The 18145-nt window shown below is 57.8% G+C and overlaps 1 protein-coding gene across 2 annotated transcripts; it reads left to right on the top strand.

Annotated features, from left to right (window-relative positions):
• HID1 (HID1 domain containing) lies at positions 1-18085 on the top strand. 2 transcript variants are annotated; one of them, XM_033091134.1, is made up of 19 exons: positions 1-198; positions 5320-5469; positions 6040-6210; positions 6778-6891; positions 7476-7582; positions 7835-7951; positions 9642-9864; positions 10076-10132; positions 10884-11024; positions 11192-11282; positions 11520-11671; positions 11767-11845; positions 13148-13312; positions 14521-14748; positions 15111-15217; positions 15702-15782; positions 16324-16415; positions 16571-16729; positions 17016-18085. In XM_033091134.1, exons 1-19 carry the CDS (start codon positions 133-135, stop codon positions 17077-17079), a joined length of 2364 nt encoding a protein of 787 aa, XP_032947025.1. In that variant the 5' UTR covers positions 1-132; the 3' UTR covers positions 17080-18085. The 2 variants fall into 2 exon arrangements, with proteins under 2 accessions (XP_032947025.1, XP_032947026.1); XM_033091135.1 differs by lacking the exon at positions 17016-18085 and having other exon boundaries at positions 15702-15778; positions 16571-16712.
• Positions 18086-18145: the final 60 nt, after the last annotated feature.

The following is an 18145-nucleotide window of genomic DNA, read 5'->3' as shown; positions in this document are numbered from 1 at the left end:
CCGGGCTAGCGGGCGGGGTGTGCGGCTCTGCTCCTGCGAGAGCAGCGGGGGCCGCGGAGCTGGAGCTGGATCCCAAACCCAGGCCGGGGCGGGAGTCGGGGTCGGGGCCCGGCCGGAACGGGCTCCAACGGTATGGGGTCGGCCGACTCCAAGCTGAATTTCCGAAAGGCGGTGATCCAGCTCACCACCAAGACGCAGGTGCGCCCGGGGCCCCAGCCTCCCCACCCACCTGCAGGGCTGGTTGCTGGGCAGGGCCGGGGGCAGGGGGTGGTGCGCGAACTTGGCTTGCCCTGAAATGGGGGGACCGGCTTGCCTGTAGGGTGACACTGAGGCCAGGGCCGGAGCCGAATCCCTTGGCCTGTGCCCCAGGCTCCATCCCGAGCCCTAGCCTCCCCATCTCCAGCCTCCTCTCTCGGGAACATCCTCCCCGCAGCCGCTGCTGCCACCTTAGGCTGACGTGTGCCTACTTCCCGAGCCGGCGCCGCCGCTGTCCGCCCCCTGTCCCTCCCCCACCCCCTCCGCCCCTCCAGCCCTGCATCTCTAGCCTCTCCTCGTCTCCACCCACCCATTAGCCTCCCTCATCCTCTCCTGCCCGTTGGTGCCCGCGGGTCCCGGACTCACAGACCCGGCTGACTCAACGCAAACAAAGCCCGGCCCGCGCCCTCCCGGGTCGGAGAAACAGCTGGTGCGCGGCGGCAGGGGCCTCGCTGGGCCCAGGTCGATGCCCACAGCTAGGAAGGCCCAGGTCTGCCTGGGGACGTGCAAAGAGTAGCGGGCAGTGCGGCAGCCTGGCAACGGAACCTGTTCCCAGGCCTGTGGGGTCCAGTCTCCCAGCTGGGACTCCCGCTGCAGGGGGCTTCTTCTCTGAGGCCCAGCGGTGGGGACGGCTGTGCTTGCAGTACCCTCCGTTGTCTGGGTCAGGGCCGAGAAACCTCCAGATTGCCCTTGGCCTGCTGAGTGGGGCCTGGGATCTTGCAGCATAGTCCATGCTGCACGTTCCGGAGTCTACACGTGGCACAGAGGCCATCTCCTTGGCCCCAACAAGCAGGACCTGGCCTCAGCAAGGCTGCTTCCTTGCCCACCCCTTCTCTCCTCCCCCCTTGAACTAAGTCTATGCCCTGACTTTCCAGATCCCCCACTTTCAAGGGAGCCAGGACATGCTGCTCTGCTGCCATCCAGGACTTGCCTCTTACCTCCACTCCCACTCCCATGCTGCGGCTCCCCGGGCTCTCTCTTGCTCCTGGCAGTTAGAGTGGGATCAAGGGAACCGTTTCCCCACAGCCAGCTGGTCTCCAGAGGCCAGACTGCTGGTCCCACCCTCTCTCATTCCCATGAGAGAAAGGTCAGGAGCCAGCAAGTGCCCAGGGCCTCTGGAGTCCAGCTCCAGCTGAAAGGCATTTGAGAGAAATCAGACCTTACTTCTCACCGTTTCCCCCATGGCTCCTGGTTAGTTCTGACATGGAATGGGGCTTCTCGGTCTGTGGGGGGCAGGTGGGCCAGCCCTTCGATGTGGGGCCACAGAAGGGGAGGGAGGGAGGCTCCTGTGTTTACCTACTTTCAGAGGGAAACACCTTGTTGGAGAAATAAACTACAGGGTTTGGCTCAGCTGCCAGGGTCCTTTGTTGGGCCAGCAGGACCAGCTCAGCTAGGTCCCAGAGGATCTGGGTGGACTAGATTCCTACCTGCTCCAGTCCCTCTCCCCCAAATACCGTGATGGAGCTGACTGTGGTGGTGCTGTCCAGTTTCCCTGAGGAGCCTGATTACAGTGAGTTGGCTTAGAACAGGGTCTGAGCCAGAGACCAGCCTGAGCCTCCTTCCAGGGAGCTCTGGGACCTTGCAGGTGGGAGGGGCCCTGGGCCACATGGAGGGAAAGAACCCCAGGGCCTGAAGCCTCGGGCCCTGTGTAGTAACCTGGCTTGGACAGTTTGGGAGTAAGGAGCAGATCCCAGGTGATCATTGCAGACTTTGCCACTCAGTGGCCCCCAGGAGATTCCGGGCGTCCTCAGTCCCAGGTCCTCAGAGGCTGTGCTGTGAACACGGAGTTTTAGTTTTGCTCTGAGCAGCAGACAAGCTGACCCAGCTCCTTTGCCATGGCCTGGGCCCGAGCTGTCTCTGCTGGGCCTTCCCGACCTTCCTGCACTGCATCCTGTTTTCTTCCTGCCCTGGGCTGGGCCTGACCTTGGTCCTGAGGGCCAGCAGATTGGGCTGTGTTTCCTGAGCCTTTCCCAGGTGGGTGGGGCCCTGGAGGAGGCACATTCATGGACCTGAGACCCTCTTTTAGAGCCTGGCTGTTTGGAGGTTCTCTGCCATCAGCCAGATGAGACTTGGTAGGTCCATGTTTACATGTGTGTGCATGTATGTGTGTATGAATACCATGGTCACAGTCCTGCTGTGGTAACACAGTCTTCCAGAACAGGTCACCTTTAGCAGGCTGGAGCACTGCTGGTCCTTCCCTCCTCTCCCCAGAGAGGTTCAAAAGGTGCAGCTGGTCCCCCAGGCCTGTGGGGGGGTCTGGCCTGAGCAGGTCCTGACAGCTAGGGTAGGAATACCGGGTTTCCCACCAGGGTAGCTCAGTGTCTGTGGAGACCAGCCCACCTCCAGCAAAAATACTTTTGAAGAAACTGGCTCAGATTTTAGAGCTTCCTTGGGTTGGATGGAGCCCAGCTGGGGTAACTGAAGCAGGAGCTAAGCCACGTCCTGCCCCTCAGAAGCCTAAGAGGCCCCCGTGATCCTGGCCAATACCTGTAGCATCAGGCTAACCTGATATGGTCAGGTAATGGTCACCAAATTGAAGTGTCCAAGCCACAGCGGGACCAGGAGAGGAGGCCCATTTGGCGGAAGTGAAAGTCTCTTGAAGTTCAAGGCCAGCTCCCATAGCTGGGACTTTCCTTAGTTTCCAGGCTGGGCTACCCTGGGGACACTTGCCTGACGACTTAGGTCAGAGGTGAGTCCACTTTGTGCTCTAATGAGTTTTAGCCCCTTTAAGGGGGTAACGGCTACCTGGGAGGTGGGGAAAGTATAGAGATAGGGGCTCCCAGAGGCGCTCCCAGATTGGGGTGCGGACTCTGCATGTTTTTGGGGATGTCCTTCTCCACCCCCCCAGCCACCCACACTGGGATATGATACCCTTGGACCCCAGTGAGTGTCAGAAGCTGTCCTGGCTAAGGGCTTGAGGGCCAGCAAACCCCAGCCCAGGCCCCTCCTTTGGCCTTGTTCCTCTCCCCCAGCTAACTCGCTCTACCAGTTTTGGAACTGAGCAGGCCCTGGTGCCAGGCCTGTCCAGAGGGCCAAGACCACACTGCCCTGAAGCTCAGATGGGGGCGTTGCCTGGAGAGTGGGCCAGGGTACACCTGGCCCTCGGCATGGCCTGCGACCCAAGCCCTAAATTTGAACAGTCCTGCTGGCCTTCAGCTGACTGGGCTGACGGCTTGTCTAGGACTAATTAGAGCCTTTAGCTGAACAAATATTGGCTGAACATCTGCTATAAGCCTCAATTGGGAGGTCAGGGAAGAGGGGCTGGTAGCCTCATGGGGCCTGGATGTAAGTACACTGACACCCATGGAATCAGGGACTGTGATGAGTGCCTGAGGGGTGGGAGCAGGGCTCCAATGTGGGAGCAAGCCCCTCAGTCTGGCGCTCGGAAGACTTCTTGCAAGAAGTGGCTTCAGAGAACTGAATTATTTCTTAACAATATATCTATTTATTTCCGATGATAAGAGTAACGCATATATTACATATGGATTGGTAGTGATGGCAGGGCCCTTTATCAGCCCTTTCAGAGAAGGGAAAAGCCTAGGTTGATTGGAGCAATGGGGAAGGTCTCTTGCAGGAAGTGCTTTCTGAAGGGTAACAGTACCTGGACACCCTGGCCCCTCGACAGATGAACATGCAAAAGGGAAAAAATGGTAATACTGCGCTTACAGTAAAATAGAGAAAAAAATAAAAACCACCCAGAAAGATCATTGCTGTTAACATTCTGCCATTTTCTTCTAGGCTTTTACTATTTCACACAAAATTGTGACCATCCCATAGTTTTATATCTTGTCTTTCACATAACACTGCAGTGTAAGCATTTTCCATTCTTTAATATTCTTTGAAAACATGATTCTAGTGTCTGCATATTATGTCATTGTATGAATGTGCCTTGACTTCCTTTCTTTTTTTCTTTTTTGGCTTTACACCCTGAGCCTTTATTGGGCTTTCATTCTTTGTGGGGGATACCTTAGCTTTCTAAGCATCCCGGATCGTTGGTTATTTAGGTCATCCCAACTTTTTGCTTTTGTCAATAATAACACTTGAGTAAACATCCTTATCCAGGCACATCTCCGATCATTTACTTAGGACAATTTCTAGAAGTGGAGTTTATGATTCACACTGGTTGCCTCTGTTATTCAAAAGGCATAAATGTGTTGAAGACATATTACCTCAATAGGACCGGGGGCCTTTGGATTGTGTTAGGAGGGGTGGGCATGCTGGAAAGAGGGGACAGTCTGAGCAAAGACAAAGGGAAGATAAGGCAGGGTTGTGTCGTAGGGATAGTAAATGCAGATGTGCATGCACGTAGGTAGGTGTGTTTAGGTAAGATCTTGGCTGACTGGTTGAAGTCTGGATTCAATCCTGCAGGCAGTGGGGAGCCCTAAAAGTCTTTTTTGAGGGAGCTATGCCTTTGGGGCTGTGCTTTGAATGTGGGTTGTGGGCAGTGTGGAGGCTGAACTGAGGAGGTAAATTTGGAGGTGGGGCCCTGGCAAGAGTGACCTAAACTGTAGCGCCGGTAGGCACCTGGAAGAGCAGGTGCGGTCAGAGAGCTGCGGGGTTGGCTCCTTTAGATTTGACATCTGTTGGGTGTGCCGGGGAAGGGTGGAGGCTGTGGCCGGGGGGATAGCTCTGGTGATTGGCAACGAGCACATGCTCTTGTCTTCTTCCAAGAGGGAGGAGCGCAGCCTGGTCTGGTCGCTGGGCACTTATCCTAGTGGTGTGGCCTGGGGAAGTCCCTAGGTGAGGAGGCCTGGCCAAAGGAGGAGGGTGACTTACCCAGGGTCACACAGTCCCTCAGGGGCTGGATTGGGCTTTGGCTGCTGAACTCAGTCAGTGCCCAGCTGACCCCTGACCATCCGTGCCATGTGTCGCCATCCTGCCTGTGCTGGCTGGGGCTCATAGTGGCTGAAGGCTGACCCCTATGTAGGAATACTTCTGGGCACCAGCAAGGATGGAATAGAGGGGCCGTGGCTTCCCTCTCGGAGGCTTCCTTGGCACAAGGTTGGGCAAACTGGGCCTGTTGGTAAGGGATTGTGCAACTCTGGACACTGGGTTCTCCCACAGCCCGTGGAAGCCACTGATGACGCCTTTTGGGACCAATTCTGGGCAAACACAGCCACCTCAGTACAGGATGTCTTTGCACTGGTGCCGGCGGCAGAGATCCGGGCCGTGCGGGAGGAGTCACCCTCCAACCTGGCCACTCTGTGCTACAAGGTGAGGGGTGCCCAGCTCCTTACGGCTACTCCCAGCTGAGCCATTTACCACCCCCTTTAGGGAGGCTGAAGCTGGCCTAGCCCTGTGGTCTCAGAAGGCAGGCACCCTGGACATCCCACCCACCCAGGTGTGGGCAGTCCTGAGGCTTCACGCATTGGTCCCCCTGGGCTCTGGGTTCTGGGGAAGTGATCATGGCAGCCGCCATTTGTGAGGACTTCCTCCGGGCCGCACCTTGCTGAATACTTTCCACAGGTCAGCTCATTTAGCTCACCCTCTGCTGTTGGTACTATTAGTGTCACCATTTTACAGATGAGGAAACTGAGGCTCACGGGTGGTCACTTAGCAAGGTCTCAGCTAGTGAGGGGTGGGCTGGGCTCTCACTCCTTGATGGTCTAGGCTGCTCTCTGGCCCACGTCCCGTCCACCTGGGCTGGCTGACCCTATGTGGAGGGGTAGCCTTGTGGGGTAGAGCCTCTACCTGGGGCCCTGCTGCCTCTCCCCCTCTGGAGCCTGGGGTGCCCATCCTGACCCCAAGTGCCAGGGCCCCACTCCCCAACCTTCCATCCCACAGGCTGTCGAGAAGCTGGTGCAGGGAGCCGAGAGCGGCTGCCATTCGGAGAAGGAGAAGCAAATTGTCCTGAACTGCAGCCGGCTTCTCACCCGAGTGCTGCCCTACATCTTTGAGGACCCCGACTGGAGGGGCTTCTTCTGGTCTACAGTGCCCGGGGCAGGGCGTGGAGGGGTCTGTGGGCTGGGCTGGGCAGGGCTGGTGGGAGGTGGAGTTGTGGGGACAGGGAGAGAGAAGACCAGGTCCAGGTCCAGTCACATTCCTCCAAACCTCTCCTGGGGTTTAGGAAGTGCAGGGGAGGAGGCGTGGGGCTCAACTCCTGCAACCTGAGCCCTGGGTTCCTCTCCCACAGGGGTCCCTGCTCCTCCAGCTGGGCAAAGATGGGAGCAGGCAGAGAGCTTTCCCTCTCTCACCCACCCCCTCCCTGGGTTTATCTCTAGGCACCTGGCCTAGGGGCTGAGGCTCCAGAGTTTAGGGGATACGGCCTGTCCCCTCCCAGTCAATGGGAGATTTCCTCATTGTTCCCGGTTCCATTCACCACGATGTCCCCTTCTGCCTTGGGAGGTTTGGGGTGATTGGGAGTCCACTTCCTTTTCCTTCTCCTGCCTCTTCCTTCATCCCTCTGCCCACAGAGCCTGCCTGGGCTCAGACCCCATCCTCCACCCGCCCCCTAGGTCCTGGGGCCACCTCTCCTTGGCCAGCTACCACTGAGCTGGCCTCTGGGTGCTCTGTCCCAAGCAGGGAGAGGACGACGACGAGAATGCTCGCCCCCTGGCCGAGTCCCTGCTCCTGGCCGTCGCCGACTTGCTCTTCTGCCCAGAGTTCACTGTCCAGAGCCATCGGAGGAGCACTGTGGTGAGAGCCCCCCGACCCCCACCCCTGGACTGGGGAGGGCTCTGGTCCTGGGCTGGGGCTGGTTGAAGTTCCCTTGGGCAGGATGCTGTGAGGGCAGAGGCTGTTCGGGGAAGGCTGGGTTGCCTGGCACGCCTGGTCCCGGGAAGGGGGTGGCGGCTGGCACAGCTGGAGAGGAGCCAGATGGTGCCTGGCCCTGCCCCCTGCATCCGGGAGGCTGGGCACAGGTTCCCATTGTCTTTGCCTGGGTGGTGGGTGGGGTGTGGGGCTTGGCCCTTTCCCTTGCCGTGGGCCCATGGACTCGACCTTGAGTGTTCTCTGCTCTTCACTTCCACGTACCACCAGGGGCACCCAATTCCATTCCCCTCCCTCCCTGGCTCTCTCCACCTGTCTCAAACTAGACTGAGCAAGTAAAAGAACTAGACTGAAGAAATATGAGGTTTTAAGAGGTTGAGAACGTTCATTTCTTCCCTTGGGCATTAGCACCTGGGGCGTTTTGGGATAATATGACGGTATCTACCCCTGGGAATGGCAGGGGGCTTGGGTTGGCCACCACCAGCCTGATCTCTCCCTGACCCCGTCCCCAGGACTCAGCGGAGGACATCCACTCCCTAGATAGCTGTGAATACATCTGGGAGGCTGGCGTGGGCTTCGCCCACTCTCCCCAGCCCAACTACATCCACGACATGAACCGGTGAGCTCTCTTGGGCCCAGAGCCCATGGCATAGCTGGACCCCAGGCCTGCCCCTGAACAGCTTAGAGAGGGAAACATGCCTGGGTTCTTACAGAGACCCTGCCCACTCATGACCCAACTTTAGCCTCACAGGGATAAAATGAGGTCATTTCTTTTCATGGACTTGAGCTGGGGCTGGGCAGAGGGGCCCTCCTAGAGGAGAACTGAGGTCCTCAGGTACTGAACCCCCTCCGATAATCATCCCTCCCCAAGGATGGAGCTGCTTAAGCTGCTGCTGACGTGTTTCTCTGAGGCCATGTACCTGCCCCCGGCTCCGGACAGTGGCAGCACCAACCCGTGGGTGCAGTTCTTTTGTTCCACGGAGAACAGGTGAGGGGCGCCTGGCCTTTCTTTCCATTCTCTTCCCTCTTGTTCCAGGCAGCTCAGAGCTGAGGCCACTCTCCAGCCTTAAGTCTTACTATTTGAGGGGAGATGCTGCCCTCTGGTGGTGATGACCTGTAACTAGACTGCCACACCTTATGCCAGCGCTGTCCAATGTCCCATTGCGGGGCTCTGGGGGACCTGTGCCTGGGTCCTTCATCTAATAGAAATATAATGCAAGCCACATTTGCAATTTAAACATTTCTTGTGTCAACAGTAAAAAAGTAAAAACAAAACAGGTGAAATTAATTTTAATAATATGTTCAACATAATCCAATATATTCTATATTGAAAATATTAGCATGTAACATGTAATCAATATGTAAATTTTTTGAGATGATTTACATTCCCTTTTCATGCTAAGGTTTCAAGATCAGATGTGTAGTTTACACTTACGATACATCTCAATTCGGACCAGTCACGTTTTAAGCTCTCAGGAGCAACAAGTTGCTTGTACTGTCTAAGCAGTGCAGTTTAGACAGTGGGTTGGGGAGGGGACATAATGAACACCCTGAAGAATGGGGAATCCCCGGCTGAAATGGGGTGCTCATGGACTATAGAGGCTCATATGGGTACAACGAGGTGTCACATGGCAGGATTGAGTATTTGGAGCAGATACACGCACTCCAGCTGTGCAGCTCCAGCTGTGCCCAGCGCAGGAGTCAGTGCTCCTAAGGGTCCTGGTTCACTCTTACTTCCAAACTCTGATGCCCACGTGGCAGGCCTCATCCTGCAGGTTTTCCTGGCCTCCCGCCCAACCTTTTTCTTCCCAGAAGAGAAGGGAACCCAGGTGACTCCTTCCACCAGCCACAGTCGAAAGCTGGCCAGAGTTTTCTTTCTCACCAGGCTTATCAGGCAAACGGCCACACCTTGCCACTCACTTAACCTCTCGGGGTCTCAGTTTCCTCATCCGTAAGATGAGGAGCTTGAACCCTGACATCTTACAGATCTCAGAATGGAGTCATTCTGTGGCCTGGGATCTAGGGGACTGAGCGTGTGCTCCGTTTCCTGAAGGGAAGCCCACCTCCCTGTGGGCCTCCAGCCCCTTCCCTAAAGCTCTGAGGGAGGGTACGTGCCCCTCAAAAACCTGGGGGTATGTCATTATACACTTGTCCCAGCCAAGAGTGATCTATGAGGAAATTCTGGACTTTAGGTGGTTATGTTGTGTCCACGTAGATTCATCTATTGTAACAAAATGGGGGAGTCTGTGCATGTGTGGGGCAGAGGGTATGTGGCAAGTCTCTGTACCTCCCTCAGTTTTGCTATGAACCTCTACAAAATAGTCATTTAAAAAACTAATAAAAGAAGGGTAGGCTTTCGCCTCTGGGGGGAAATGAAGGGGTGTGGACATGATTTCCTCCAAAGAGCCGCTCCTGACTGGCCCTCCTACTCTTGGTAATAAATTCCTCCTGCCCTCAGCCCAGCCTGGTGCAGGTCCCCGATGCAGGCAAGCACAAGCAGGAGTCCTACTCAGGAAGGGATGAGCTCCTGATTCTGCTCCCCAGCCCCCAGCCCCAGCCCAGGCCTGGCAGAACCATGTGTTGAGTGAGGGGGTGGCTGACCCTTCCATGTGGCTGGGGTGGATGGACGGAGCGCCCGGTGGCATCTCTGCAGCCCCGCTGCTCCTCTCCCACTGCAGACACGCCCTGCCCCTATTCACCTCTCTCCTCAACACCGTGTGTGCCTATGACCCTGTGGGCTACGGGATCCCCTACAACCACCTGCTCTTCTCCGACTACCGGGAACCCCTGGTGGAGGAGGCTGTCCAGGTGCTCATCGTCACCTTGGACCATGACAGCGCCACCAGCACCAGCCCCACAGTGGATGGCACCACCACAGGCACTGCCATGGATGATGCTGACGTAAGGACAGGAGGGCGAGAGCAGGGGTCCTGCCGGCCTCTGGGTGGGTGGCATTCCCTCCAGCAGAGCTGGGCAAGGGGTATCCAGTGGGCACCCACCCAGTGGTGAGCCTGGGGCTATCTGAGGTCAAGGAGGCACTGCTGCCAGCACCTAGGCCTGGGTAGGGGCAGAGGGTAGGGGCACCTGCTCACCCCCGCTCCACCCTTGGCAGCCTCCAGGGCCCGAGAACCTGTTTGTGAACTACCTGTCCCGCATCCACCGCGAGGAGGTGAGTCGAACACTGCTCTTGCTCTGGTGGATTCTAGCTGCCCATCCCACAGCGATTATAGCTTTGCAGGGGGGTGAGGGGAGGCAGATGAGATGGGTGGGGGAGTCCTGACCCCTACATAAAGGAACCATGGTCCCCATGGACTCAGGGCTACTCAAGGTAAAATAGTGACAGTAGGATTGAGACGGTTTTGAGATGCTGGAAAGGGCTGATGCCCTGAACTGGGTGACCATAACTGGAAAGGCTTCCAGGAGGAGGTGCTCTAGCATCAAGTTTCTCCCAATGTCCGGGGAGGTCATTTCAAAATGACAGTGGACTTAAAGGCCAGGGAGACCCAAGTTGATGTGTCTTGTGACTTTGGGTGCACAGTTATGAGATTCCAAAGCTCTAAGCTCTGCAGCTTTAACAGTAGTTGTAGCTGTGGGAACAGTAGTTCTGCAGCTGTAGCTGTGGGAACAGTAGTTGCTTCCGTGAGGATTAATTGAGAGCACATCCCAGGGTGTAGTAAGTGCTCAGTGAATGACCCCTCTTGGCGGAGGGGAAGGGGCGCCTCCAGGCCAGCCCTGGACTCACCTTCCCGAGGGGCTTCCCCCAAGACAGCTATTGATGACGTTGGAATCTGGGCCCCTCAGACTCTCAGGGTGGGGTCAGGCTCTGGGGGAGTGAGGAGGCATTTGTGGGGGGCTTGGCCCCAGAAGCTGGAGTTGCAGGGAGATGGACTGGACAGGCCCCTGTTCCCCTCCCACCCCAGGACTTCCAGTTCATCCTCAAGGGCATAGCCCGGCTGCTCTCCAACCCCCTGCTCCAGACCTACCTGCCCAACTCCACCAAGAAGATCCAGTTCCACCAGGAGCTGCTAGTCCTTTTCTGGAAGCTCTGTGACTTCAACAAGGTGGGCTGGCTGCAGGGGCCCAGCCTGGGGGCACTGGTCTGCCCCTAAATGGGGAGAGGCCATTCTGCATAGCCCGAGGTCTGGGGAGACTCCCAGGAAGGGGAGAGGGTGGGGCAGAGCTGCCCCTCCCTCTGACCCGCCTACCTGTTCCCTTCCCCTCCCCCCAGAAATTCCTCTTCTTTGTGCTGAAGAGCAGTGACGTGCTGGACATCCTGGTCCCCATCCTCTACTTCCTTAATGATGCTCGAGCAGATCAGTGTAAGCTGGGGAGGGTATAGGATGGGGGACACAGCTGGGGGGCATAGAATGGGGGGTTCCTGGAAGAGGGGCAGGGCCAGCTAGTCTGTCCCCCTCCCAGGAGCTCAGATCTGGTGCCCTGACCTCCCAGGAAGGGCTTTTCTCAGTTCCGCCGCGCCCAAAATGGGTCCCTGCCCTGGTCGCCCTTCCTTCCCTCCCCACCCGGCGTGGTGACCCCTCCCATGCCACCTGCTGCAGCTCGGGTGGGCCTGATGCACATTGGTGTCTTCATCCTGCTGCTTCTGAGCGGGGAGCGGAACTTTGGGGTGCGGCTGAACAAACCCTACTCAGTGCGCGTGCCAATGGACATCCCCGTCTTCACCGGTACCCATGCCGACCTGCTCATTGTGGTAAGGGGGCACCTGGAGGCGTGGGGGTGACGTCCTCTTCGCTGAATCTGGAGGTGGAGGGGACCCCATGGCTGCCCCTCGGCCTCCCCGCACAGGTATTCCACAAGATCATCACCAGCGGGCACCAGAGGCTGCAGCCCCTCTTCGATTGTCTGCTCACCATCGTGGTCAACGGTAAGGGGCCCACAGCCCGCCTTCCCCATGCTCACCACCAGGTGGCGCCAGGCCACAGGCTGACCTGCCGCCCACTCCCTGGTTCAAACCGGTCTTGTCCAGTAAGGGCAGCCCCACTATGTACTGATCAATTTTCTAGTAGCCACTTTAAAACAACCACCACCAAACAAACAAACAAGCAAAAACCAAAAAAAGAAGCAGACGACAATAATTTTATAACATTTTATTTAATCCACTATATCCAAAATACCATCATCTCAACATGTAACCAGTATAAAAAATTATTGAGATAGTGTATATTCTTTTTCTCATTCAGTCTTCACCATCTCGTGTGTGTTTCACACGTGCAGCACGTATCAGTTAGGGCCACCTGGTTCAGAGCTTAAGGGCCAGATGTCGCTGTGGCTATTGTATTGGCCAGTGTAGGGGTTTGGAGCACGCGGCTCTGGGTGCTGGGATAGGACCTGCCCAGCAATGAGGACTGCAGACAGCTGGCCTGAGAGAGGCGGGGGCTCCGATTGGGGAACTGGGCCCAGCAAGGGGCGTGGCAGCCAGCTGAGGCAGGATGACTTCAGTGGTGGCCTTTTGGAGACCATGGTCCTAGACAGGAGGGGCTGACTTCTCTGTGGTCTCCTTTTGACTCCAGAGTGGGTGGGGTGGTACAGGGCCGGCCTTTGAGGCCTCCAGCTGGACTGTGAGTTCTGGGGCCTTCCCTTACTTGTTGACTCACTGGGTCAATCCCTCCACTCTTAACCGAGCACTGGGTAAGTGTGGCCAGCTCTGAGAATGCATGTGTGAACAAGACAGCACAGGCTGTGCAAAACACATGTATTTAATCATATGGAGAATATCAGTTTGATATTCTAGAAAGACCTAAAGATCCGGAGTTTGTATCCCTGCACAATCATATTATAACTGGGGAACTTTGGGCAAGTTTATGAACTTCCCTGAACCTCAGTTTCCTCATCTGTAAAATGGGGATGGTTTCATCTGTGTCCTGCCTCCTGCTCAGAGGTGTGGGGATGAGTGGGCAAGATGGCATGTGTGAGTGGTTTTCTAAACAGTACAGCTGTCCACACAGTGGAGGGACAAAGGTGGAGCTTCAACTGCTACCTGGGGCTCCACAGAAGGCATGGCCAGTGTGGCCTTGGCTTCTGGGGGTCTGGTTTTCCTGGCTTTTCAGGGACTTGACTGGTAGGGGGCAGGGAAGGCTTGGGAGGGGGAACATCTTGTCCTGCCCAGGCCAGGATGTGCAGGGACGGCTGGTTGGGCCCTAGGAGTGAGCCGAGCCTTCCCCTGCAGTGTCCCCCTACCTCAAGAGCCTTTCCATGGTGGCTGCCAACAAGCTGCTGCACCTGCTGGAGGCCTTCTCCACCACCTGGTTCCTCTTCTCTGCCGCCCAGAACCACCATCTGGTCTTTTTCCTCCTGGAGGTCTTCAACAACATCATTCAGTACCAGTTTGATGGTGAGGCAATGGCCCAAGCCCCTGGCCTGGCCTCAGGGGCAGGAACCAGGGCGGGCAGTGGACGAGGACACCTTCTCGTCTAAGGGGGCATAGCCTTCTGCCCCCCAGTTTGTCCAGTGTACATTTATTGAGCACATGCAATGTACCAAGCCCCATGCTGGGTGCGGGGAAGGCAGTAGAGAACAAAGGAGAGCGCTCCCTGACCCATGGAGCTCACAGCTGGGGATGGAGTCATGGAAGGAGGCTTTAAACAGATGGTCACCCAGACAGGTCATCTCCACCGGATGACAGGGAAGATGTGAGTGGTATGACCCTAATGGGTGTCACAGACGCTGGGCTTCCTGGTGTCACTTAGGGACTTGCCTCTTCTTGGCTTTGTGGCTGTGGGCACATAATTTAACCTCTCTGCGCCTCTCTGCGCCTCAGTTTCCTCAGCTGTGAGATGGTCATAACAACAGTACGAAGAGGCCTCCTATCTCAGAGGGTTAAGTAAGGGTTAACTTGTCGGGAGGGTTAAGTAAAAGAATCTACAAAAAGCACTTAGCACAGTGCCTGGAGACTTAAATATTAGCAGTTCTTGTATTATTATTTCCAAAATAAGTAAAATTTACACATGAATGAGGGGTGAAGGAGGGTGGGTGGAGGTCAAAAAGCATTTCAGGGAGAGGCAACATATGCAAAGGCCCTGGGGTGAGACGCTGACCTGAAAGCAGAGCAGTGTGGTGAGAAGCAAGGACCACACAGGTGGACCAGGCATGGAAGGCATCTGTGTCTTCCCTCGGAGCTGAGGGAATTCAGCGCCAAGGAAGCACAGGGACACCTCTTTCTCCCTGGTGACCTGGTTCAGGGAGACAAATCAGAATACTGAGCAACTCGCGTGGTGTGGACACGGACACTGATATTTTGGGCCAGCCCCACTTTGCCAAGTGTTACCCCGTAGTGCGGGGTTGGGAGGGGGCCTGGAAGGTACCAGGGAGGGGCTCAGGGGAGCTCACTCCAGTCCTTTCCAGAAAGGTAACATCTTGGTGTAGCCACAGTTGGCACACACCGCCGGGTGCCAGTCCTGCCCCAGCTACCTCTCTTGGGCGCATCTCCTTTCCCTGGGGTCGATACCTTCCCGTCTTCCAAACTCCGCCTCCCAGAAAGCCCACTAGGTGGAGGGGATGTCAAGGGTCCTTCCTGAGGCGAGGCGTGCTCCCTTCCCACAGGCAACTCCAACCTCGTGTACGCCATCATCCGGAAGCGCAGTGTCTTCCACCAGCTGGCCAACCTGCCCACTGACCCGCCCACCATCCACAAGGCGCTGCAGCGCCGCCGCCGGGCGCCCGAGCCCTTGTCTCGCACTGGCTCGCAGGAGGGTGCCTCCATGGAGGGCTCCCGCCCTGCTGCCCCCGCCGAGCCAGGCACGCTCAAGACCAGCCTGGTGGCTACCCCAGGTCTGGCACTGGCAGGTGGCAGGGGGTGTGGATACTGGCATGGCTGGGGGATGGGCAGGGTCTTTAGGGTGTCACCCCCATCTCTGGAAAAAGAAATGGCGTGAGTTGGAAAACTGAGGAGATGGATGGGGTTGGAGATATGGGGGGGGCCCAGGAGGGAAGTTTCATGGGGGGACCAAGCCTCAGGCCTGGCTATGGCTCTGGAAAGGATGGGAGCAGGGGTGGGCTTATTGGGGGATCAGACACAGCATCTCTAAAGTGGGTGGAGGAAGGAGGGAGCCCCGAGGGGGCCTGGCCCAGTGGAGACGCTGTCTAGCAGAAGCACTGGGCAGGTGTCCTCACACTCACCTGGGCCCCTCCAGGCATTGACAAGCTGACAGAGAAGTCCCAGGTGTCAGAGGACGGCACCTTGCGATCTCTAGAGCCTGCGTCCCAGCAGAGCTCAGCAGATGGCAGCCCAGCCAAGGAGGTGGGTATTGGGGACTCCTGGAGTGGGGTGTGACTAGGTGTTCCCTTCCTCCCTGGCCTCTGTGGTGTGTACCCCGCCAGGGCACTCTGAGGTCGCCTGCAGCAGAGGGGCAGACACCCAGCTGACTCTCTGGAAAGGGGGCTTTCACAGACCCCTCCCTTGTTTACTGGTCAGGGCTTAAGCCCTTGGCCTTCAGACTCATCCATCAGCCTTATCTGAGGCTGGGCTGGCCTTTACCCGAAACCTGTCACCGGGCTGGGCTGGGCTGGGCAAGGCCTGGGGCCCAGGGCAAAGGGTGCTGGGCTGGGCTGCCCCTCAGTTGGGAGTGAGGCCCCCCATACACTTGGGCCAGTGGGGAGACCTCATTGCCCTCCCAAGTTCCAGGCCGTGGGAGGGGCCGGGGAGAGGGGCAGCTTCTCTGCCCTCTGCCCCCACCCTATACCCGTTCCTTTGACTCCTCACTCCGTTCCTTCTCGGGGACCAGGAACCTGGCCAGGTGTGGCGGGAGCAGCGACGACTGTCCAGCGCGTCAGCCACTGGGCAGTGGAGCCCAGCGCCGGAGTGGGTGAGGGTTTGGGCAGGTGGCACCCAGGTGCGGGCTGGGTCAGGGGCTCCTGGCCCGAGGAACAGTCCAGTAAAGGGCATGTGTCCAAATCCAAGGAGTGGCCTGGGAGCCGGCCTCAGGGCCAGTCCTTCTGGGGGTGACCTTGGCCTCTCTCTGGCTTGGTTGCTTCCTCTGTCTACAGCAGGGTTAAGCTGCAGTAACTTTCTTAATAAATTACCCTTTCCAGCTTCCTTCCCTGAATCACTTGCTCAGTCCCTTATGTATTTCCTAAGATCACAACTAATGCCACTTGCATGGGGATAACAAATGTCCCTACCTGACCGTGCCATTTCGAGGATCCAAGGGGACAATTTGTAGCATATAGCATGTGCTCAGTGTGACGGCACAGCTCTTACCTTGAAAAGCAGTCACTGCTCACGGGCACGGCCCCATGCCAGGCCCTTGCTGCGGTGAGCATGGACGCTTAGTGCCTGGGGGAGCCCGCAGTTCTGAGTCAGGGGGCAGGACTGTCGCAGCCCCAGGAACCCGGCCCCTCCCCCAGGTCCTCTCCTGGAAGTCGAAGCTGCCACTGCAGACCATCATGAGGCTGCTGCAGGTGCTGGTCCCCCAGGTGGAGAAGATCTGCATTGACAAGTGAGGCTGCGGGCGGGCAGGCAGCTGGGCTCGGAGGAGGGCCAGTCCAGGCTTGTGTGGGGGTGTGACCGGGAGCGTGAGTCTTGGGGGCCCAGGGTGGCCTTCGTGGTGGGCTTTCCACGTGAGCATGCTGGAGACGCCCCTCTCCCTGGCAGGGGTCTGACGGATGAGTCCGAGATCCTGAGGTTCCTGCAGCATGGCACCCTGGTGGGCTTGCTGCCCGTGCCCCATCCCATCCTCATCCGCAAGTACCAGGCCAACTCTGGCACCGCCATGTGGTTCCGCACCTACATGTGGGGCGTCATCTATCTGAGGTGGGCCCCCGGGGTGGGGTGGGGCAGTTACCAGCATGGGGGTGCGTCTGGTGTCCACCTGAGGGGTCTGTCCAATGGGACGCAGCACAGACCTCGGCTCTGGGTCCCGTCACTGTAGTGGTGCTAATATCAAGACAGTCAATCAGGGTGGTCCTGTCTGACTGAGGGGGGTACCCACTGCCCAGGGGGGGAGGGTGGGACGGCAGGGAGGGAGGGGTCTGGGCTTTACCATCCCCTAGCAGCTCCCCCACTTCCAGCACCCCATGACGGCCTGCCCCCTCCACAGGAATGTGGACCCACCTGTCTGGTATGACACCGACGTGAAGCTGTTTGAGATCCAGCGGGTGTGAGGATGGAGGAGCCGGCCAGGGACAGAGGCCGGGGAGGCCAGCGCCACCATGCTGCCCCCGACCCACCGTCCGTTCTGAGCTTTAAATTACTATGGTCAGGGCTAGGGCTGGCAGTGGCCGAGTCCTGGGTGGCAGGCCCCAGAGGCCCCTTGCAGCTGGGACAGTGGGGACTGGCTTTGACTTTCCCCAAGGACGCCCCCACCCCCCTGGAGCCTCCCGTCTCCAGGGCTGCAGGCCTCAGCCAGAGCCCCCGTCTCACGCTGCTCCCCCTCCTTATTTCTGTCTTGACCCTCAGTGCCCGCCCGGCTCCTGTGCTGCCCACCCCCAGAGGCCACCAGGTCACTGTGCCCTAATGGGTTGCCCAAGAGGGAGCCCTGGGCTCTCCCGGCTCTCCCTTGAGTCACTTGGGCAGGATGAGGGGAGCCTGCCCGAGCCTCCTAACCTGAAACCACCTGGTCCAGGCCTGGCTCCATGCCAGGGCCTACGACAGGAAGGCGTGTGTCCAGGCTGCTTACGGAGGAGGCTGGGGGGTGGCTGACTGCAAAAGTCAGACTGGGGGACCCCATGCCTTTAGGGGTTTGGAGTGGGGTGTGGAGGGTCTCCTGCTATGTTCTCCCAGGTCAGTGGCTATAGCCTGGCTCCCTGTTATCCAGTTATAGGGGCAAAGGGAACGAGGAGGGGTCAGCTGTGCAGTCCTCTCTGCCCTCACCCACTGCCTGGACGACTGGTAGTGGGGGGCCAGGATGCCACCCCTGCACCCTCCCCCTCTGTCCTCCTGGTTCTGGCCTCGGGCTCTCCCTCATCCCCCCGTGTCAGTACAATCTTTGCTCTGTACAATCGGCCTCTTTACACAATAAACACTCATCTCCATGTCCTGGCTCTCTGTGCTTGGAGGGGAGGGTCAGGCCATGGCGCGTGTCATTAGGGGAGCTTGGCATTCGGTCTCCCAGAGTCAATCCTCAGAGGACCTCGATGTCTGACTGGGAACCTGTGTTTGTCATTTTCTTGGTGGGGGGAGTGGAGAATTGGACCCTCTTGCCCAAGGAGTGGCTCTCTGGGCTCTGGC

The sequence above is a fragment of the Rhinolophus ferrumequinum genome, chromosome 21 (genome assembly GCF_004115265.2).
Source record: "Rhinolophus ferrumequinum isolate MPI-CBG mRhiFer1 chromosome 21, mRhiFer1_v1.p, whole genome shotgun sequence".
In the NCBI taxonomy this organism is placed as follows: Eukaryota; Metazoa; Chordata; class Mammalia; order Chiroptera; family Rhinolophidae; genus Rhinolophus; species Rhinolophus ferrumequinum.
Note: the sequence above shows the minus strand (reverse complement) of the source record. Positions and strands in the feature narration are given on the sequence as shown.

Bases quoted from the DNA above. Each gene is read 5' to 3' on its own strand.
- HID1 (XM_033091134.1), top strand. From the start codon at position 133: ATGGGGTCGGCCGACTCCAAGCTGAATTTCCGAAAGGCGGTGATCCAG. The intron at 11,025-11,191 runs GTGGGCTGGCTG...CCCTCCCCCCAG, and splicing joins AGCTCTGTGACTTCAACAAG to AAATTCCTCTTCTTTGTGCT. The intron at 11,672-11,766 runs GTAAGGGGGCAC...CTCCCCGCACAG, and splicing joins ATGCCGACCTGCTCATTGTG to GTATTCCACAAGATCATCAC.